The 23,095-nt window shown below is 40.6% G+C and overlaps 2 protein-coding genes and 1 non-coding gene across 3 annotated transcripts in view; 2 read left to right on the top strand and 1 right to left on the bottom strand.

Annotated features, from left to right (window-relative positions):
• Positions 1-13,547: 13,547 nt before the first annotated feature.
• The window catches only part of LOC145438846 (uncharacterized), a 186,410-nt gene continuing 176,862 nt past the window's right edge, over positions 13,548-23,095 (top strand). Inside the window, exon 1 of the mRNA XM_080316210.1 lies at positions 13,548-13,553. The gene's annotated coding sequence lies outside the window, so the exon portion shown is untranslated. The remainder of the gene's footprint in view (positions 13,554-23,095) is intronic.
• Positions 15,186-15,292, bottom strand: LOC145440041 (U6 spliceosomal RNA). The gene has a single exon (XR_013915413.1). It is a non-coding gene; the product is annotated as a U6 spliceosomal RNA (small nuclear RNA).
• Positions 16,381-22,967, top strand: LOC145438835 (globin, polymeric component P3-like). Its single transcript, XM_080316200.1, has 4 exons — positions 16,381-16,601; positions 16,696-16,830; positions 16,896-17,016; positions 21,097-22,967. Exons 1-4 carry the CDS (start codon positions 16,489-16,491, stop codon positions 21,220-21,222), a joined length of 495 nt encoding a protein of 164 aa, XP_080172326.1. The 5' UTR covers positions 16,381-16,488; the 3' UTR covers positions 21,223-22,967.

Genomic DNA, 23,095 nt, shown 5'->3' with positions numbered 1-23,095 from the left:
AGTAATTGCAGTTGATTTACATCAGGGGTGTCAAACGCAAGTTGCGTTGCGGGTCGAATTCAGACCTGCAAATCGCTCGCGGGCCGGACCAGTCACATTATTCCAAAGCGTCACCTCGAAATCCATGCCCTAGTTTTGCACTTGAATACTCAATTATACAACCCATGGATATAATCTAATATTGTAATTAGAAAAGTGGGCGCATATTCTATCAAGACCCAATATGACAGGGTGGGAGTTTTGTTAATCTCGATATATTGATGACACCAGCTCTGTCATTGTAAGAAGGCATACAGGCATCTTTTGATAGCAAGAATAGATACCATAATGTGGAGAAACTCAGAGGGTTAGTGTTAAATTCGTATAGCACAAGACCCAATGCAGCATTATTTCGTCCTATACGAATCCAAGGGTTTTAAGTAATAAAGAATTTTCAACTGTAACAGAACGATGAATGCAACTCTTCGTTCCATAAACCTTCTTTGCTAATAAAATCTATTTCATCATCTTTGTACCCTAGTCTCACGTGTGTTCGTCTTCAGTCTCTTCCAAGAGTAATTGCAGTTGATTAACACCAAGGGTGTCAAACTCCGGTTGCGTCGCGGGTCGAATTCAGACCTGCAAATCGCTCGCGGGCCGGACCAGTCACATTATTCCAAAGCGTCACCTCGAAATCCGTGCCCTAGTTGTGCACTTGAATACTCGATTATACAGCCCATGGATCATAGGGTGCTATTCTAATCAACACCTTTATTCGCAAACAATGGAATTGGCGTAATGACGATGATTGATCGATTGAATGCAGTTATATAAATTGCTGATAAAGTGACGTTTAAATTGCTGATAAAGTGACGTTAACGACGGTATGCGTTGCCATATTGCTATGATGGCTTTGTTTTAGTCGTAATCTGGCAATAGTCCTGTGTAAATGTTGTGAGGAACACACGATATTTAACTATAAATGCAGACGTTGAAATTATTTCCATTATTATTATATTGCGATTCGTTGTTTTTTTCTGGAAGTTGAGGAGCTGTTAAGTCATTAGCGGAAATGAAGTGCAACCACAGATATTTTAAATATATTTTCATGTAAAAATTATGTTCTCCATGTAGCCTGCATATACCGGTTTCTCACTGAGTTTTCACTTCCGTGAATAACTAAGTTTTTTTCAACAAAACTCTGAGCCCCCTTCTCGGAATTAGATGACAATATCAGCGACTTGTTGCTGATGGTCATTACAGTGAAACCATAACACCAATGTCGGATGGCTATAATGTGGCCTACATACTCAACATTTTCTGTCGGGAGGGATTATTTAGTGAAAGTAATCTCGCATTTGTCAGAAATATTCTGGATAAACAGTCATTTTTCAGAATCGCTTCGCACGCTGGATGAAATCGTCTGGCGGGTCGTATGTTTGGCACCCTGATTTACATGAATAACGCTTGTCACTACCTAATGTAGCCATCTTTTGCGCTGCCACGATGTTAAATGTGCCGTCTTGGGAGAAAACAACATGTCAAATCATGGTATTATACCTCTTTATATAGATATTACCTTTCGCTGTATCCTATTTAGCTAATGAAGAACTCTGGAAACTATATATGTTGGCTTTCGGATCCATGCTATATTTGTTTTTGTGGTATTCAAGGTGTTTTTTCGAGTACCATGGTCATTTACACGCTATAACCTATACATAAAAACTGCACTGAACAGTACCCGGGCCTACGATAACTCAAGATAAGTTATCGTATAGGCCCCGACAGTACCTTTCACAATTTGCCGCATATCGAAGGACTACCTTATGTCGGGCGCCAATCGCGTTAGTAATTTGAAATCTGCGAATGTCGACAGAGGTTCGGTAACAAGGACTTCTGCTTTCTACCGAGTACCCACGTAGGTTTTTGCCTACTTGAACTACTTACTCAAGTGGAAATGAATTTGGAAAAATGGACATTGGTCATGTTTCCATTTGCACTAAGCAGTTCTTTATCCAAAATTATTTACTTCTTAGACTTAGTATTTGATAAAGTAGAATGTAGTTTTGTGTTATTCAGTGGAATTGCCATGACCAGACCTGGGCAAAGGCTACATTGAGAATTAAATATTAGCCACAAATTAACATATATGTTGTCGCACCGCTGTATCAGTTTTGACTCAAAACATCCCCGGCCTTCACATAAACCCGAATCCCGAATTAGTACTGATGAACCAAATTCCAGCGTGCGCGTATATTTGAGTTAAATGTCTTATAATACTATCAGCGCATATCCAACCAAGGGCTAACGCATTGTCAGCGACTAAAACAAAGAGAGCAGAGAAATATGCCAGCTATATCGTCGTTAGAGACACTGGTTTAACGGTATATAACTGTATTTAACCAGAGCCGTGACTGCCGCACCCCAACCCCCAATTGGGGGGGGGCGAGCTCGAAGGGCGCCCAAAATTATTTCGTGAATTAGCATAAATTAAAGAGTATTTTTTGAAAATGTATGCAACTTTTTCAAAACTTTTTCGCGCTCCTCGCGATTTCAAGTCGCCAAATATCTTGATTATTGAGTACTGTTCCCCCAAGAAAAAGAATACGCAAGATTTATAGAAATGGACATATCGGCGTTGGCCATTACCGCGGCACGACGCACAAAGACATATGACGTTTTAGGCCAACCTTTTTGCCTTCGCGGACCCCTTTTGGATCGCCACTGACCCCGCGGACCCCTCAAATTTTCGTTCAAAATTAGCTCAATTATCGTGCAACTGTCATCTGTCTCGCGCATATATTGATTGTAGGCTAGTGATAAACAGTCACAAAATGACTTTTCTTGAAAATAACATCACACTATATGTAGAAATTGGGTAGACTTTTATTATATCGAAACGAATTTTGCAGCTGTATTTATTGTCTTGAAATTCGCGTCTTCGATTGGATATGAACGAGTGTCGAAAATCCATTTCGACAAAGATATTATGGTGGCGAATGTAATATTAACGCGTAACGCTTCCGACGGCAGCTTTTGGTGTGATTTTTAATGAACACATCACGCCCAGACTAGTCATTTCTATCTGGCATCTTATTTTCAAGTTGTTTAGTGTTTATGTCACAAGAAAAAATGGATTTCGTGGCGAGGTTTCAATTCCTTCATTGGGGTAGATTAGGAAAAAATTCAGGAATTTCTATACTTCAAACGACTGTTTACTAATTTGCCGACACTGACAACTCCACATCCAAAATGCTATCTAGAACATTTCATTTTTCCACCAACCCCAACAGAACATCTCTAAATAGCAATATGTTTGCATCGGCAGGCTATTGATAATTTGAAAATTAGCACGTTTGCACAGTCTGATATTTCATGCATTTTAATGATACGAGTCTTGAAGTTTTAGCAATTATGAAGCGAAACTGACTCATGCTTTTCTTAATTAAAACAAAAATTAGGTTTTCCATGACTTTACAAATTTAGAGGTTTCGCAGACCACCTGAAAATGCTTTGCGGACCACAGGTCAAGAACCGCTGTTTTAGGCCATGCAACATGCGACTCTGTGAAGTGTGCCAGAACGACCGCAGCAAGTAAACCTTGGCCGTAAAGGACTGCCCTTATGCTGACCGAAAACTTTGGTATACATACAAAATACATATACGTTTATTTGTCCATATAGGCGCCTAAATGACTGGCACCGAATGTTCCTGTCTTGGCAATCTGAACCTCACAAGACAAATACTATTCCGCAGGAAAAAATATATGCCAGTGAAAAAATACCAATCCTAAATCGTGTAATCTTTCAATATGTTATAGTACGTTTGGGCGATTCTATATTTTCTGATATAGCAGACAGGAGGTCACGAAATAACATCATGTAACGAAGTCATAGCAACGGGTCCGCCCGCCCTAAGATGTTCAATTATTATTTGCGGACTGTAGTTTTAAAGACACTTCACTCAGCTCTACCGGTAAATCTGATTACGTGAGCAGAGAGGACAAGACATTGATAGCAATATATATGCAAATCCCAATCTTATTGACCGATTTTATAATGAATTGTCTAAAATTTTCGCGCTTAGCGCTGCCTCACTAAACAGTACAACTATAATTTCGTGGCAAAAGCGAACAAAGTGATGGGGGATCAGTTTATCACCCTGTGGGAGCCCAAGACTCAAGTTTTTTTGGGTGGGCCTGACGAAGTGCTGTTTCGTTCCTGCCAACTGGTATACACCAGGAGATGTTTAATTACACTGGTCGACATCATTTTTCTTTTCTGGCCAAAATGATGACTATTAAGTCAATTTTCGTACGCTGATTACGAATATGAAGTCGCTTTTTTCCTCACGTCAGGATTCTTTATAATCTGCGATTTAAAATTTTGCATTTTAGTGCTAAAAAAGCCTGTTCTGTGACGTATTTCTTGCTGTTTGGCCATAGCTATCACCATCGTGACGTCATGAGCGGTGGTCAAAGTACATACCATAGGTACTCAAGTAGAAGTAGTGGTAATGGCGTCAATTTCTACTCAAGTAGAAGTAGAAGTAACGGTGTCAATTTCTAGTCTAGTAGATGTAAAAGTAACTTTTTACCAAGTATGTAAAAAAGTCATTATATAGGCCTAGTTTTTGATATCACCATCAATTTAATAATATTTTCTTCCTTTCAAAACATCACAAGACTGCAATGCAATGAAAAGATGGGAAAGCGTCGAAAAGACTTAGAGTAGTCTTTGAAATTAGACATCAGAAAACTTAAATCAGACCTGGGCCCAGGCGATGTAAAGAAGAGATATGCACAGCCAGGACCGTAACTGCCGCACCCAAACACCCCAATTGTGGGGGCCGAGCTCGAAGGGGGGCCCAAAATTATTTCGTGAATTAGCATAAATTATAAATTATATTTTGAAAATTTATGCAGCTTTTTCAAAAATTTTTCGCGCTTGCCGCGATATCAAGTTGTCAAATATCTTGATTATTGGGTACTCTTCACCCATGAAAAAATACGCAAGATTTATAGAAGTGGGCAGCAAATCGACGTCGGCCATCACCGCGCCCCGACGCACCAAGATATAAAGTTTTAGGCCATGTAACATGCGACTCCAAGAAATATGCCAGAATGATCGGCAGCGAGAAAACCTTGGCCGAAAAGAACTACGCTTATGCTGATACGTATAGGTTTAATTGTCCATAGGCGCCTAAATGAACGACGTCGAATGTTCCTGTCTTAGCAATCTGAACCTCACACGAGAAATACCATCCCACAGGGAAATATTATATGCCAGTGAAGTAATACTCTTCAAGCCTTGTGAGTTGAATTGTAGCGATCCATCCCGCTGTTTTATATACATTCGAACACTATACCGGTTCTCAGCAGAGCAGCCTTGTTTAACATTCCGGTCTGCGGATTGGTGATGCTTTATTACAGAGCTTAACAAGCAATCTGCAACGTAAAATGACTTCTGCCGTCACATCGTCTAAACCAGAAAAATGACAATGGTGTGACTACATGAAACCACGTGCGAACTGTGGAGTTGACAGCGGCAGGGCTGCTACAGCGAAGCAAAGGATTGTCTTGCTAGATTATTTGTAATTATTGGAAGTGGTCGATTTTCACGTTGCTGTTCTTTACTTCGGTATCAAGAGTGCATATGTACGACACACGCCCGTCCACGTCGCCCACCTATCACAGACAAAAAAAACATCGCGCTATCAACTATGCCTGACCTGATTTGTGAAACAGTATCTCACCGGCTATCCGAGTGTCATCGAGCATGTCCACATTGTAGTCGAAATACAAACAATTTCTCTTGAATAGATGTCAGTTAATACTCTAGTCCAGTGGTTCTCAACCGCCGGTCCGCGACGACATTCCTGCCGGTCCGCCAGGTATATTACAATTTTATACCTTAAATTCGAGATGCAATGTTGAAGGCTTGTCCACTGATAAAATACATAAAACATCAAATTTTAAACTGATTCAGAACTTCGTGAGGTAGGGATGGACACATGTTCGATTTGACTTAAAGTTCAACACGCATCATTTGACGACATGCGAGCGACAAGTACTGTACAGGAATGAGCCAACTCATCGCTAAACAGCGCAGTTTGCGAGATCATTCGTTTTTGATTCATTCATTTTTTGCCGGACCGTAACTGGGGCACCCCAAACCGCCCAATTGGAGAGGGGCCGAGTTTGAAAAGAGCTCAAAATTATTATGCAAATGTACATAAATAATAGCGTATTTTATTGAAACTTTTTTTAACATTTTTTAATTTATTTTCGCGCTTTGTGCGATTTAGTGTCTCTGAATGTCTTGCTTATTAGGTGCCCTTCTCCGAGAAATGCGCATGATTTATAGAAATAGGCATTTCGGCGTCAGCCTTTATCGCGCCACGACGTACCAACACATAATGAAGTTCAGGCTAACATGGGACTCCGATAGGTGCGCCAAAAATTCGGCAGCGAGAAAACCGATTTAGTCATGAATGATCGAAAGTTTTCGCTGTTGTCGCGATTAAGCTACATAAACTCTGTGTTTACACTGAGTTGAATGAATGTGCTCACAAGTACAGGGGAAAACATCCGCCCAACGCCCAACTGTGGGGTCTGGGGGCGAAGCCCCTGGAAGTTTGGCTTATAGCTCTATGGGGGCCCAAAACCAACGTTTGGGAGAGGGCTGACGAAGTGCTTTTACGGCACGGATTGGCGGGCGGCCGGTATAGTTGCTGTGAGGTGTTTTCTTGCGGCACGCATTGTATTCGTAGTTGCCAGAGTAGCCCATGCGTCCGGTGGCGGTGGGCAATGAACAAGGTAGCACTACAAGATGCTTGGTTAGACTCCGAAACGCTTCTTTTCTCGATATTGTCAAAGAGAAGAATATTATTCGAGTTGGCGTGGTTGGTTAAACCCACGGCCTTCGGCGAGAAAGACTGTAAACGACTCTCGGTGGTAGCACGTTTATCTGGACAAGGCAATTTTACCTCGACTCAGCAGACTGACTACCTTAAAATCACATGGATGCCATCATGAAGATAATTTATTACGATCAAAACCCTTTAAATATCACTCTCTAGCACCATATAATTGCAAAAAACGGTTGCATATTTTACATTTTGGATTCATTTCAATTTTGAAAGTTCGCCGGTCCGACAAGACATTTTTTGAAATTTTGCCGGTCCGCGAGGCGAAAAGGTTGAGAACCACTGCTCTAGTCTACCGGACCACGGCCTGACATATCGATACCGCCTTCCGACACATACTACCTTTTTTGTCACCTGTCCTTTTATATTATCTTTTTTAGTTTTCATTCAGTGTACATGCCTCCTTTTTTTACATCGTCTAGGCCAGGTTGGTGTCTGAATTCAAAGACTACTCCGGAGTCGTTTCGACACCTTACTGTCGTTCATTGCTTCGCAGTCTTGTGGTATACTGAAATGATTCAAATTGTAGCAATTAATTTAATTGAATTGAATTGATTGCGTCTCTACTACGGATTCTCTCGTCACCGTCGCTGGCTGGCATGGAACGCGGTCGAATGCGAAGTACTTCAAAGACTAATGAGACTGATGTAGGGTGTCGAAGCTTAAATATTAAGCGTGTTTGTGTGATGTTACTGGCATCTTGAAGCTAATTTATTCTATGCAGCCCGCCAATACTGTATGTGAGTCATTGAGCACAAGACTTGCGCGTATCTAAATATCCAGCAAGAGCGAATGATGCCATGGTATTCGTTTGTTTATGTTAATGCAATGTCTGAATTGTTCAATAGCCCTTGCAATAGACAATCTATGCAATTTTGGCGATCTCTTGCGTCGCTTGTGTCTTTCGCCAATCAATCCCAATACTAGGCAAAATATATTTGGAAAAAATGAGTAGTAACATCAATACCAATACGGTGTATAATATCCTGCTCACGGATAAGTATGGAACACTTTCAGTTTACACTATGAATGTCGTGACTTCGCTGGCATGATAGCATTCTTAGATGACTATCCATTTGATTAGAAGTCGGATAAGCTTTGCGGAGTTCAGACGTCAAGTAGGATGGAGGAGGATTCAGCGACGTAGTGACGTCCTGTATTAGTATAGTGTCTGATCATATAGTCCTCGCGATACACGTATTGGCCGCATATGGCCGATTTAATACGGAGCAGTTTTCGTACTTTGTAAATGGAATGAATATGACGGTGATATGTTGACAAATGAAGCGGTTACTATACGGCAGGGGTAGGGAACCTTTTTCGTCCGAAGACCAATATTGGCTCAATTTCTTTCCATTTAAACTCCCAAAGAGACGTACATGTCACTCAACTGTTAAGTCATAATTGACAATTAATGACGTCATTGTAGCACTTATACAAACTCACTACATGGGATTCGTCGTGTGGGCCTCATTTCCTCTGTAGAAACTCGTACTAATCATGCAGATAACCTTATTCGAGCATGCGAAACTTGAGTCGTGATGCTCCTTTTAAATGCGAGAACCCATGATCACATGCGTGAGGGTAGCCAAACATGATCACTAAAGCAGTATATAGTCCCGATGTAAGGTGTGATATATCAGTTGTGTGAGGTCAGGGGATAGGCAAGTGAAGCAGGTCGTCACCTGTCGCCAGGATGAGTGAACGAAAATTGTGAAAACTTCAATTGCTATTGGTATTTTCTATCGATGTTCATGAATTACTGAATTTTTAACATTTTCCTCCCAAAATTAGGCGATTTGCATATTTATGATTCGAAAATAAAGCCCTAAACGAGAGGTAAAGCACAGACGGGCTAAGCTGCGCTATTGATACCGCAATTCATCGTAAATAGCTTAGAATCTGTAATAACTGATATTAATTGAATGTAACCGTTGCACTGATTCCGAAAATCTAAACACTGATCGACGTCTCAATTCCCAAAGTATTCGGCAGGAAGATACAACGTTGCGCTACACGCCTACATTTTATCGCCGGTACTACAAAGCGACTTACTAATCAAAAACGTGGGTGACGTTGTTTGTAATTAAAGTTTGTAATTGTGAATGACACTTCCGTGGCAGTTCATTTCGCGCCGTAAATCAGGAAGACATTGCGTATTTATTTGACAACTGAGTTATCATATGGGCATGGGCATCGTTGTGACTATTCTCTTTGATCAATCAACGTATCGTGCAATCCAAGAATGCGAGTCGGGTACATCGAATTCGCCAGTGATATTAATTAGTCGCAAGCGCGACAGTAACTTAAATTTGGGGATTTTCAAAAGGGAGTCCGATACCCTAACCCTGAAGACCGCATTGCCTTTACTTCTCAATGACATGTTCAATGTTCATACGGCCACGAGAATAATTATTCAGGCCGTGATGAAAATTAACTAACAAATTGCTGCAATATTGATCAATTCAGTAAAAAATTAATATCCGGCAAAGAGACATATCTTATACCCAAAAGAGCCATAGGTTCCCGACCGCTGCTATATACCCGAATCATTGTCCTCTATACTATAATCCGGACATGTCGGAGGAAATCTTGACGTATGACATGCCTATGATAGATGGACGCTCCGCATTACACAGCCTGCTTCCGCCACACAAGTTTCGCATTGGACCGACTATGCTAATCCATTGGCACATTATCTCCGAAAATTAGTCAGTATCAGTCTGCAATTATATCAAGCTTCGGCCACTGTACTGGGAAATAGGCCTGCAATCGTAGCACGAAATTCACAAATGAGATATAGACCTCGGATCTCGTCTGCGGGTGAATAGCCTATAGTGACTAGATTTAGATTTGGTGTCGATTGCCTGCGTGGGCACAGAGCATTTAATTAGCGATTGCCTTTAATCAGGTGTAGTTCTGGTGTTATATAGCATTCACCTGCGTGCATTATATTATTATGCTAGAAGTACGTAACGTCAGCTAAGTATAATTAATATTCATAGTCAAGAAACTGTATCATGACCAGAGTTGGATCAATTGCAATATTTTAATTCAATTACAATTACAATTACAATTACAATTACTTCCTTGCATGTTTCAATTACATTACAATTACAATTACTCAATGCTAAAAATATCAAATTACAATTACAATTGCAATTACTGTTAAACATGTAATTAACTACAATTACTTTTAAACAGGTAATTGATTCAGTAAAGAGGTGCTCTTTGACAACCGTAGTGACGTAATTAGCAACAATCTCAAGCCATTCATGTTTCATTCCTGATATGTAGAATACCCTTTAATTAAAAAAAACTCGACCGTATTCGAACTATTCCTAATCAAGAGTACTGAAAACTATAAGCACAGAAAAATGTTTCAAGCGACTGTTAAGAACCAAAGGTTTGAGCGACTAACAGCGGATAGGCTACAGGACAGTCAATGAAATGTATTCAAACGATAAGGCTACTCAGAGCTGAGTCAGGATAATGAAATGTATAACAAAGGTAAGGCGTCAGCGATAAGGATGATACCAATAAGGTGCGTAAAATTAAAATAAATGCAAAAGGAAAGAACCTCAAGATAACTAAGAATTACAATATTTTGGTTCGCATTTACATTTTCACTTGCTCGGAAACTGTTAGATTGCATTTGATGAACATTAGGGTGCGAAAAGTTTCTGGCCCCAGTAAATTTGGCCAAGATTGGAGGTTAGATTGGGCTAACATCTCTACAAATGCGTGATCACGTTAGATAAAGCCGTGGTTGGAAACTTGATTTTTTTGCTATTGTTGCAACAAGCCTCGGTACTGGTCAGAGATTTAAAAAAGCTTTGACTGTGGTGTAGGAAATGGTTCAGCACAGGTTTCAGAAGAGTTTATTTGCTCTTTATCCATTTTTGAAATATCAAGATTTAGTTAAGCCCACTGGTTCTCTAAATATTTAGACACGCCCCCGTTTATGACAGTGAATATTTTGTGCCCCCCTTATCGCCATAGCACACAATGAAAACAGAAAGTTAGCAATCATTACATATAGTTTGATGGTATGGAAGGTTATGACTGTTGATGAGAGAATTCTTCCATACGAAATTCAGACTATACATCGAGCAATAACCATGAAACAGAGGTGAATCGGGTCAAGCGCGGAAAAGATTTCAGTTCACTGGAGCGTCGCACTCCGTTCAGATGCTTTCACGCCGCCCAAGGGGGCACGCCCTCAGTTTGAGAACCACTGGTTTAGCCAATATTGTAATTCACAAAGTTTTCTGTTGCTACTGAAGTATGGGAAAGAGTTTAGCGTGACTGAATTATCTAGTTATAGTGCAGCACGTATGGAACACCGATGTAAATAGGCTAATTATCACATGTGGTGACTGTTTACCAAGGCCTTAAGGCCCCTCTTCGTCATCCTGTTTCGACGAATAAATGATTGATTAAATGATTACTTTATATTGTGATTGTCAGTGTTGTACCCTTTGATAGAACTCAATACGATCGGTTCCTAGGCTTTTATTAACATAAAAGTAAGCTAGTGTATCTGAATATAACACGGCAATAAAACAGAGTTAACGCAGGTCCAACGAACAGAAGCGATGCCGCACCCAACTAGTACAGGATGGACTTAATAGTCACGACGTAAAGGCAATCAGAAAACAATCGGCATAAACACCATCTAGTGGTCAAAGGTACTGAATCACCACAGTCAGGTTTCCATGAAAATGTAATGGAGATTGTAATTGAGCAAAATTTTGATCAAATTACAATTACAATTACACAAAATAGAAATGCTTCAATTTCAATTACAATTAAATTACATTAAAAAATGTAATTATTTACATTCAGCTCAATTACAAATTACAATTGATCCAACTCTGATCATGTCGTCCAATCCAATGTTCGTAGTCGTGTTCCATCCTCGATCGGTTTACGGAGATGCAGCCGAATTGATGTCCGGTCGCACAAATCAACATTTTGATAAGTTACATAGATATTTTCGGCCTCGAAATGTGATAGCAGATGCCTAGAAGTTCTGAGAAATAGTAGGGTTACCATACGTCATCCTTTAGAAGGTTTTGTCCTCTTTTTCCATGAAATCGAAATGTCCCCGAGGACGCCTAATCATCCTCCTTTTTGGAAATTCGCCCTCCTTTACAGCATTGACAGCTAGGCTAATGGTAATACGGAGCTTGCCATTCGGGAGTAGAGTTAAAGTGTTGACCTTTTTTGTCAACACAGCAAGATTTCCAGTAAATATTTCAAATTTGGCTGTTTTAAATTTAGGTACGGTAACTTCCATGCTTCGGTCAAAGTGTCCTAATTTCCCAGTTTCCCAATTCTCTTTAAAATAATGGTAACCCTATAGAAAATAATGCGACTATTCGGATTCGGAAAACGGGGTTTAGATCGGTGAAGATTGCAAAGAGCTTCGTGGAGAACTTCAATATGCAATTAAATATATTACGGTATTCAATTGTTTTCAATTTGCTGGAGTCTGGCTCACAGTGGCGATTTGAAGCTGTCCCGAGGCAGAGTCGGAGTCATTAATTTACTCGAGACGTAGGAAATTTTCCAAGACTTCCGAGAATTATCAACGAAAAACTCAAATAACTCGGCTTGTCGGTGGTATGCTGTGCTTTTTGTGATTTTGCACAAGGCAGGGATGCTCAATACGGTGGTTGTGATCTACCGGTATCTACTGGGATCGACGGAGATCACCAACACGCAGTCCGCAAGGTGTGTTTTTTGCGGCCCGCGCCCTGGTTTCAGATATCGGAGAATACATATCATTATTATGTTTCTAAATGCTTGAAAGATTATATTTCAAAAAGTTTGATCGTTTTCGATTATTGCCAAATGGCCAATAGCCCACTCGCATAAACATATTGCTGTTTATATAGATGTTTTGTTAGGGTCTGTGAAAAACATAAAAAGTTGGCATAGTAAGATCAATCACCGTGACTTCGAAATGTTTGCAAAAATCCATTTTTCCTGTGATATACATATCCACTATTCCAGAACAACAATAGTATAATGATGTTATTTTCAGTAAAAGTCATTTTTATGCTGTTTATTAATAGCTTACAGGTAATGTATGCACAGGACAGAGGACGCGGTTGCTCGATAATTGAGCTATTTGAAATAAAAATCGGGTGGTCCGCGTCGGCTCATGACGGTCCAAAAGGGGTCCGCAAAGACGAAAAGGTTGACAATCACTGACATAAGGTATATATCTTACGCTAGCAACTGACAGAGCATCTTCAGACAGTCTTGACACCAGCAAATCAACGACCTATCCAGTAGCAGAAAAGCGCGGCCAAATGTCGTCGCGGTGGCATTGAAGTTTTTTTTTCAAATTTCGAGATCCATTTTTCAAAATTGGTAGAAAATCATTATTTTGTTTAATTTTCATATTTTACGGACATATCCTGGCAATGTTATGTTCGTTTCACTGTTTCAAAGTTAATCGTAGCCAAGCTATGTCCGATCGAGAATGAATACTTCACACGAACTTAATTTTCTCAAAATGTATAAAATGGACACAAGTCACTTTAATACCGCCGCGACGATATCGGGTGCGGGGCATACTACAGAATATATATCATGCTATAATCAATACATATATTTGATGGGGTTGTATTAAGGTAAAGCAGTGATGCTTTTCAACAATATGTACCAAGCGTGTCAGACTACAACATGTTACATTGATATAGTGCCTTTTCACCTTTGCTAAGAGCTAATCAGGGGCTAAATATTAGGAGTCGACATTAAAATCGTGCGGCCGCAGCGTCTATCAAGTTCGCAAAGTGGCCCGCGACCCATTTGAGTTGGTGACCCCTGCGGTAGATGGTATCACAGGACGTTAAAGGAATTTACGTCCGCCTAGTATATCCGTCCGTCTTCGTTTGTCATGCCGTCCACGTCCAGCACCATGATTGATCAATATCATTCGAAAATGTCCTTGAGGGGAACTTTCAGCGATCATAATTCGGATTATGATTCAGCCGATTCAATTCAAAGCAAGTTATCGGGGTGAACTTGGGAAGAAAAACTTGAGTCGTGCTGCTGATTAATCGCATATACACATTATACAGCCCGTCTTGGGATTCCGCGGTCGAATACTGCAATCAATAGTACTATAATAAGTTATTGAATTTAGAACATGCACGTATCCCTTCAATTCAAGGAAAAGTGATTGGTGCGTCTCTTTTTGTCTTGTTTTTAATCAATACTCAATAACCCTTGCTAATTAGAAACTTTGTACATTGACGACGTTGTGCGACGCTTTGTCTTACATCAAGCGATCCAGGTATTAGGCGGAATGTCTTGGTAAATAAATGAGGAATGGGCAACGATATCAATAAGTTGTGTTTGCCGATAGATAGTGTATTATTGAACGGAACGTCCTCAACTAAATATCTTACAAGTTGGTGTGATCCTATGAGTATATGATTCGCAGATATTTTGTGCACTTCAACGTTGGGTTGTTTGGTATAGGCCTATATTAGAATGTCTTTAAAGGGAATAAGATGCAATGACATTTCTATAGTTTCCGTTATAGCCTTCGGGGTACAGGCTATGCAGAGAGATCGAATTTTATTCGAAGCCAGGTTTAGTTTCAAGAGAATTGCATGTATGCGAGTGTTGTTGGCCTATATAGGCTATAGTCGACTATCGCCTGACATACACAAGGTACCAAGAATAGAGTGGAGAGTGTTGACACTGCTGGTACGGGCGTATGTGCGATTCTGCGTGTGTCCGTACTGTACGTCCTAGGTGCGTAAGTAGACTGGGCGCATTGTATCAAGTTTAGTCGTAGCTGCATTCATAGCAACGAAGGCAGATCTATTGCGGTTGTGAGCCAATTACATTATGCGTGGTTTGTAGTCATTCTGAATGCTAAATCTACTGCGCTATCCGTGTTATTAGCAACATCATTTAAGTACGAAAGCATCATTATTCCTTACATGAAGAGTCGGGACAACCGATCCACGCGTAGAATGCTGTACGTACGCTTTCCTTCGTGCATGGTATATACTCGCTGCGATATGTGTAGTACATTAGGGGTATTCAAAATTGACTTTTTTTCTCAAATAGTACTGGCTACTTGATAAAAATTGTTAGGTTATCTAATTTAGGCCTACACACCAAATTTGACTCAATTCCAGCCAGTTGCCGCATTGCTACAGGAGAAGAAAGTTTATATTTATTATATAAAATAAATACCAAAAAATTTAAAAAAATTCTGTTCACCCCATGAAAGTGTTGGGTTGTCTATAGAAACAATTTTCACCACGATTTTGCGTGTCATCCTTGCGCAGGGGCCATGCTAATCTTCTCTGTATCGTTCCAATTTTAGTATGTGTACCGCCGAAGCGAGTAATGGTTAACAATTTTCACCAAATTTGGTTCAATTCCAATCAGTGGAAGCGGAGTTATTGCCGTCGAAAAATTTGAATTATGAATAAAATAGTATTTACGGTGACCAATTCTTTACTTATTTATTATAGTGGTGCCCTCCGTAAATACTATTTTATTCAAATCCAAACTTTTCGACGGCAATAACTCCGCTTCCTCTGGTTGGAATTGAACCAACTTTGATGAACATCGTTTCTGTAGGTGTAGACAACCCAATACTTTCATGTGGTGAACAGAAAATTTTCAAATTTTTTGATATTTATTTTTATATAATAAATCGAATTGGGCCAAATTTGGGGGGTAGACTTAAATTAGGTAACCTAACAATTTTATCAAGTAGCCTGAACGATTTGAGAAAAAAGGTCATTTTTGAATACCCCTAATGTACATCCCGAATGACGAATTCGTGATAATTGACATTTGAGTCCGGATATCATAATAACAGATCACGTGATCAGCGATCGCATTTGTGTATATTGAAACTGCATTAGGAATTTCAAATTCAAGACTTGCCTTTGAATATATTGGTTGTAGTGTGGTGCAAATCCGACCAAAATATAGGCCTACATATTATATTCCACTCCAAACCCTGTACCATGAGGGAGCGAACGAAGAGACTTTTTGATGATTCAAAGATGTGAGCGAGCTGGTGCTGGTTCGCCAGTATCCCTCATCATATTGGTGCGTTTAATATAACGAACATAAGATCTTCTTCACGCTGTTTGGCATATCCGAAGCTATGCACGAGGTCTCTCCTTATTAGTTTCCACCAAGTCCGGTTTTCAGATTTTATTGTAACTATTTCGTTCAACCGAATCGAACCAATAACAGCTCGTAAATAGTTTTGGCTGGCGGAAGTAAGCCCTTAATTTTAGGTTGTGTGACCGGTCGACAAAAAGGCGCGCTACAGAGTGATTGTATTCCTTCCATCCATGCTTTGAGAAAAATATCTTTTTCGACCTTCCCATACAGAACATGAGTGTTCCTACAGTACAGTACATGTGTGATGGGTAGCAATGTCAAGTTTAAATGGTGTTTTGATTCTCAATAGTAACGACGGTTCGCTATATTTCATTTGCAGCTTACAGTCCTTAGAAATATCAAGTCTTTGAATGCTGTGTCTTCAGTAATTGCTTCCTTGTCGAACCGTGCGTTTTGACTATGTCGTCACCTGTATCGGTGTTCACGCCGGAAGAGTCCAGAGCCATCAAACAATCGTGGAAAGCGTTAACTGCTGATGGACTTCTTCCTGTCGGATTGCTGTTATTCGAGAGGTACATCTAAATATATTGGTCATGCAGTTTGAAAATCTCGCAACGTGCCTGTGAAACAATATAATTTTAAGCAGCCAACCATCGTGACTTGCAGATTCTTCGCCGATGTACCACAAGTTCGGCATATGTTCAGTGGTACCGGTATTCACGGTGATGAAAATTCCCCGAAAGAAAACTTCTCCATGGAGACATTGAGAGAAAATGACAAGTTCACAAAGCATGCGGAAGGGTAATGTAGATGATTTTATACTGTGTTTTGCGCAAACGACGTTACCGTGAGTTCTCTTCGCGTAGGGTTGCAGCAAAATTATCTTGTCTGGTTGATAATCTGGATAACACGCCTGCTGTTATGAATATCTGTTCTGAGCTGGGACAGGCGCACAAGATGTATAACGTCAAGCCTGAGTATTTTGATGTAAGTTACAGCTTGTCGCTTAGCTCATATAGCTTCTCAGTGAGATTTGCTGATTTCAGTACAGTGTACACGTGTTCCCGATTAATCCGATTTATCTTCATATTATATGGTGTTAGACCTATTGCCCTGTTTCATTCTTATTTTCCGCGAATACCTCAGGTGTAAATATAGAGAAATATTAAATTCGCTGAAAAGGGTGTACGTACAGGTAAGGACTGTAAATACGTAACAGAAACAACTCAAAGATTGGTCACTCACTGGTCATCGTCAAGCAGGCGATTTGTTGTGGTAGTCAGAAAAGCGAATTCCCCATTTCAAGGTTATTAGTTTTTACTTGATTCTGTTTTGGTTATATTGGTTAGTTAAGTCTGACTCCATCTGCAAATGTTTTCGTCGACTCCTACGCATAGGCCTACGCGTGGTACGCTGGTTTGATCCTGCGCAAATGTGCATTGTGCACCCATGATATTCACTTTCGGAATCACACCTGATTTAATAACATCTAGCCCATGGGTCACTAACCTTTTTGCAACCAAGAGCTTGTGTACTGATTGAAGCAAAGGGCTACCATTTACTCCCGCTGTGATTCACCGACAAGATAGCGTAATGGTGAAGCGTCCGGCTTCGTGATCGGTAGGTGGTTCGATCCCCGGCCGGGTCAGACCAAAGACCTGATTAGTAACACTGGTATCCATGGCTTCCCTGCTTAGCGCTTATGCGTTACTGGGATAGCATGGAGGGGTGGTGCATGACATAGAAAGCCGTAAAGGCTATATCTGCACGTCCTTGTCCAGCGGCATACGCACACCATTCACTCATGGTATGGATAATATGTACAGATTGTGTGTATTGTATATCATGAGTCGGTATATATGCCGCAAAAAATATCATCAAGGACAGAAATAAACTACGTCCTTTCCTTTCCTGTTTACCCGTACCAGACTGACTTTCCGCTTTGATATTCATAGCACTGGACACTGGGACAGGAATCACATTGCGGTAAGACTTCTAAGAAAGTCTTGTAAATCAAAACATCTCATTTCAACTAGCTAGCCACTAAGATTTTTCACGAAATCATGAATTACTTCGCACCAAATTTGTATAAATTATACAACAACAGTCAACTCAAATTTTAAAATAAATCATGTCACAGTTTAGACCGCACATCATGTTATCTGTTTCTATATCAGTCCGTGGGAAGCCTGACATTGCATGCTATCAACTAGTGCGCTGCACTCTGGTATGTAACTTGACACTGCAGCTCTGAGTGAGTGTTTCACATATGCATTAGTGAGGTTGTCCTTGACATCGAGCTACCATGAAGGAACCCCCCGCCATTTGAGGAAGACAGTGGACGACATTCCTTCATGTCGCCTGTATAGGCAGTGTGCCGTATCCTACGTCTTCGATATCTTGTGATTCTATTAGATGCTGGTATATTACTAATTGTAATGGAGAATATTTGATATCATCATTTTAAGCGTTTATATAATGTATTATCATGTGTAAGTTACATGTTAGAGTGATTCAAACACGAATAGCTAAATCAATCACACTATATATTTAAAAGCTAATATTGGTAAATGCTGCTATTCGATCTATTTTTTAAACCGACTCGTGGGCTACTCATCTGGTCCGCGGGCACCGCGTTGGTGATCTAGCCTAATACTTTGTAAAGACAAACATTGAAATATAGATCGACGACATTAGCAGCGTTTCAAAATCCAATGATCGTATAATTCGTCTTTGCAGATGAGTCGCTTGTCGCCAAGAGGCAGCATTGTGATTGCGTCTCACTATAGAGTATGACTCTATAGTCTCACCATGAGCAGTGATTTTTACCTCCGGCCTATATACAGTACACACGAGTTATCATCAAATTGCGTGTGGTCTTGTAACATTGTGACGTAATTCGGTGGAATTCCAAGCAATAGCAAATATTCGGCACGCAATTCATTGGGATGTAAACAACACGTCAATGAATGCCTCCTGGAAATTTTATTTGTTTGATATGAAACCGAAGCGATTGACGTGCGACCGACTGATCGTGCGCAAATATGATTTCACATTATCTCCCACCGGTTAACTAAATCAGTCAGCAAAGAGCGTGTATCATTCCATTCTGCGCTGGCTGCGGTCATTGCCTTGTTGGTCAGGGTTAGTGTTATGTTTGGTTTGAAATTATCCTGCCTGCCTGTCTGGTCTGTCTGTCGGTCTGTCTGTCTGTCTGTCTGTCTGTCTGAGCAATGAGCACGGGCGACGGGCGTTTATGACGCCTCCGACATAATCAATATTTGGGATTTGGTCTCGGGCGTAGTTCTATCTATGGCCTCATCGCTGGAAATTTCTTCGGCCTCAAACATATTTACATGACGCATTTCGTCCCACATGTGGGATATCCCATTCCAAAACAACCAACCAGCCAACACCATGCATGACTGCAGTCCCATGGTTATGATTTGATTGTCGGATATATAATGCTTTCTTGCAGCATGAATATGAGCGGGCAGAATTACCTGAGAAAAGGTGATTCTTAACCGCTACCAACCAGGGGAACATTTACGTTGTTCTGCGAGCCTTCTCTAAACACCAAATTTTCGCTGATTGATAGAAACGAAAATGTATCTCAACTCAATGCTCATCTAATACATTACTGTATAGTTCACTGTTGCACAAAATTAGCTATGCATTGGCCGGGTGTTGAAAGAACAAAACCATTGAGACAGTGGTTCCCAAACTGTGGCACGCGCACCACTAGTTGTACGCGGGAGCATCTCAAGTGGTCGCGAGCCTGATTAGCGGTATCGAAGATTGTTTATTATCAAGCCTTGTAGAAATTTGAGAAGATTTCATACCAGATCACCGTACCAAATATTCCCTTCGTTGCCAACCATCTGTGCCAAACTGATCTCGGTACTATTACCAGGTGATCAAGCTAAAAACGATTCACTTCAGCACTATTTTAGCTAGAAACCTCTGTTACGGTATAGATATAACGAGGTGGTGCAGCGTGTGCTCAGAAAAATTGTGCGAAATGGTCTGCGCATGGAAAAAATTTTGGAAGCACTGCATTAAAATAGGGGTATCACACAAATCAAAAACGTTTTAATAAATATTTATTGCAAATCAGCGTGACTTCTGTTGTTCCCATTCAGATGCCAGTCCAGAAATGCGGGGCTTGCTTACGCCACGGCAGCACGCAACGTACACTACATCAGTCACAATTCGACTATTGATCAGGTCTAATTACCTGCAACCAATGAGGTCTGAGACGGGCATGTCATCCTCAGAAGTCCTGTGTATTAGTTGGGTGCTTATCTTGGCTTCCCATAGGGAACCTCTTGGGCTGGCTCAGGGAAATCCTGGTGTTCAATGGAACACCCGTTACGAACCACTGTCTTACGAGTCTTACGAGAAAATCTTCTAACTATGAAATTGTGACGTATAGTGAGCTCAGGCGACGTCAACATGTACTAGGCTAGTCAATGAAGAAAATGACGCTTTTTACCTACTTCCCCTTGGTCACGCCAGTGGTAATGACACGAGTCATCTCGTTTCATCGAAATCTACCACTGTGATTTGCGTTCGATTGCGACTGCTAATGGTCGGAGCGACACCCGCTCTATATTAGACTATCCAGTCGATGGGAAGTCGATTCGCTAAAATATGTGGATTTAGTGTTGCATTTAAAACAAATGGTTGTTTAAAGTATCCTTTAAAGGGTGTCTTAAACAAAGGCATTTAAAAATGTGTTTTTTTAAGTTGTAAAATCACGCCATCATTGTGTAAATACTTTTCAAAACATGTTGTACGAGCCTACGGACAATTAGCACCCGATATAGCCGACGTATACGATATGGACTGGTTGGAACCCTCAAAATAGTCGGTTCAACAGCTATAGTAAGTAGATATTTCGTCAAAGGAGCTACATTTACCCATTTTTAATTGTCAATGTCAATCCACTATGTTTTAAACACGGGCCTATGTCGATTCGAATCGAACCATTGCCGGGAGCGGGATATACCGCGGGCTATTCAAATTCCTGTGAAACCTTATTGTTTACATCTATTATTTGTTCAGAGACTCGGAGGGGTACTTCTTGATGTGCTTCAGGCAGCTATGGACGTGGGTCTTGATCATCCTACTATCCAAGCTTGGAAAAAGGCGTATGAAGTCATAGCTGGAGCAACGAAGCCGTATTTGTAGATCGCTCGCCTTGGAAAGGCTCTTTGCTCATCAACCTGCGTAAAATGCGATCGCCTCGGCATAGTACATTTTATATCCCCATCTACCTCGAAGCTATAAGGCGAAGTTGAAACAAGATGTCCTTTGCCGCAATCGCATATGTAGACAATAGGCGCCAGCCGTTGCTTTTGGGGAAATTATTGTCGCAATTAACTGTCTTATAGTAATGACGTGGCCGTGCTGCGAAATTGCAATTCGTTTTTATCCCCATGCTGATTATTTAAATATACTTCAATACGTTAAGAGCAGTGGTTCTCAACCTTTTTGTCTTCGCGGACCCCTTTTGAACCGTCACGGACCCATCCCCGTTTAAGTTCAAATTTCACTCAATTATCGTGCAAGTGCAACCGACATTTCTCTTGTGCGAATATCAACTGAAGGCCAGTGATAAACAGCAACGAAATGACTTTTCTTGGAAATGTCATCACACTATAAATTGCGAAGACTTTTATTATTTCAAAGCGAATTCTGTAGCTGCATTTCCTGAGATACGCGGTCGTGTCTTGAACATCTGCACCGTCGATTTGATAGGAACGACCGCCGAAAATCGATTTCCATAAAGATGGTTGGTGGCGAATGTAATAATAACGCGTAACGCTTCCGACGACACCTTTGAATATTATCGCAATATTTATGTCATCAAAATTGCGAAACGAATTTTTATTGAACATATGTCGTCCAGCCTATAGTTATTTCAATCTAACAGCTCATCTTGAAGTCATTCTGGAATTGCGGTTATGCATGTATCATAAAAGAAAGTGAATTCCAGCAAACAATTTTTTTCAAAACCCCAATAAAACATCTCTAAACTGCTACTGTATATGTTTGTATCTGTTGGCTATTCGCAATTTGGCAAGTAAAGTGAGTTGCGCAGTTGGATATTTAACCTCAGGCGGTCATTCTGTTTATGCGAGTCCTGAAGTTTTAGCAGTTGTAAAGCGAAACTGCCTCGTGATTACTCTAATTAAAAAAATACAAATTAGGTTATCAACCGTTCTGCAAGTTTGACGGTTTCGCGGGCCTCCGGTTGAGAATCACTGGTTTAGAGACAATTATTGGCTCCATGCTAATGCGATGACGTATGCATTCGTTATAATTAGGGCTGGGGGAAATCAAATACCTGAGTGATTCGATTCCGAGTCTGGTATCAAGATTCCAATCGAGTATTCACGTACCGCCTGTTGTGACGTCAGGCCCGTTATGATGACTTGAAAAGTGCATGTATCTTTCTTGTGACCACAAGGAAAATATTGCCAGTTACGCAATTTATCAATCAAATTTGTGTTTCTTTGACCATCACTATTTCATGGCACTTCGTGAACATGCTGCGGCTACTGTTCAATACCATCACCATTCGTACCGTCTATCACGCAACATTCTTTGGATACTGAGTTGCGACCTACAGATATTTGGACGCTCCAAGGGCGTGAGTAAAGGATCGAAACTATATTTCTGATGCCTAAATGAACTGTTAGCCGCGTAATTTCGTTACTTGAAAAGACATTCATTGTCACTATACGACTCGACTCGAGTATTCCAAACCTTTTGCCGAATCCTATGTGAGATATTGTATGCCGTTGTCACTTCATTAGCTCGTGGTTACTTGATGCTCATTCATCATCCTTTTATTTACTTGCATGACTAGGGCAAGCATTTGTTGGGATACAGAGTATATGTCTAAATATAAACGATCTGCTAACCGAGAAGCAGTAGGCCTGCTATTATTTCAACGAACGATGAGCGATCGCGAAGGAGAAAAAGGCGTTAGGCAGCCCCAATCTTGAATGCTTGCGATACGAGAATTTCGGTTTTTGAGCCCTGATGCCGTCATTGA

This window comes from Botryllus schlosseri, chromosome 5 (genome assembly GCF_051294905.1).
Source record: "Botryllus schlosseri isolate E-star chromosome 5, Bs_hap1, whole genome shotgun sequence".
In the NCBI taxonomy this organism is placed as follows: Eukaryota; Metazoa; Chordata; class Ascidiacea; order Stolidobranchia; family Styelidae; genus Botryllus; species Botryllus schlosseri.
This window is presented reverse-complemented; position numbering and strand designations above follow the sequence as displayed.

Coding starts and splice junctions, on each gene's coding strand:
- LOC145438835 (XM_080316200.1), top strand. CDS start 16,489: ATGTCGTCACCTGTATCGGTGTTCACGCCGGAAGAGTCCAGAGCCATC. Junction 16,602..16,695: donor GGATTGCTGTTATTCGAGAG/GTACATCTAAAT, acceptor CGTGACTTGCAG/ATTCTTCGCCGATGTACCAC. Junction 16,831..16,895: donor TTCACAAAGCATGCGGAAGG/GTAATGTAGATG, acceptor CTCTTCGCGTAG/GGTTGCAGCAAAATTATCTT.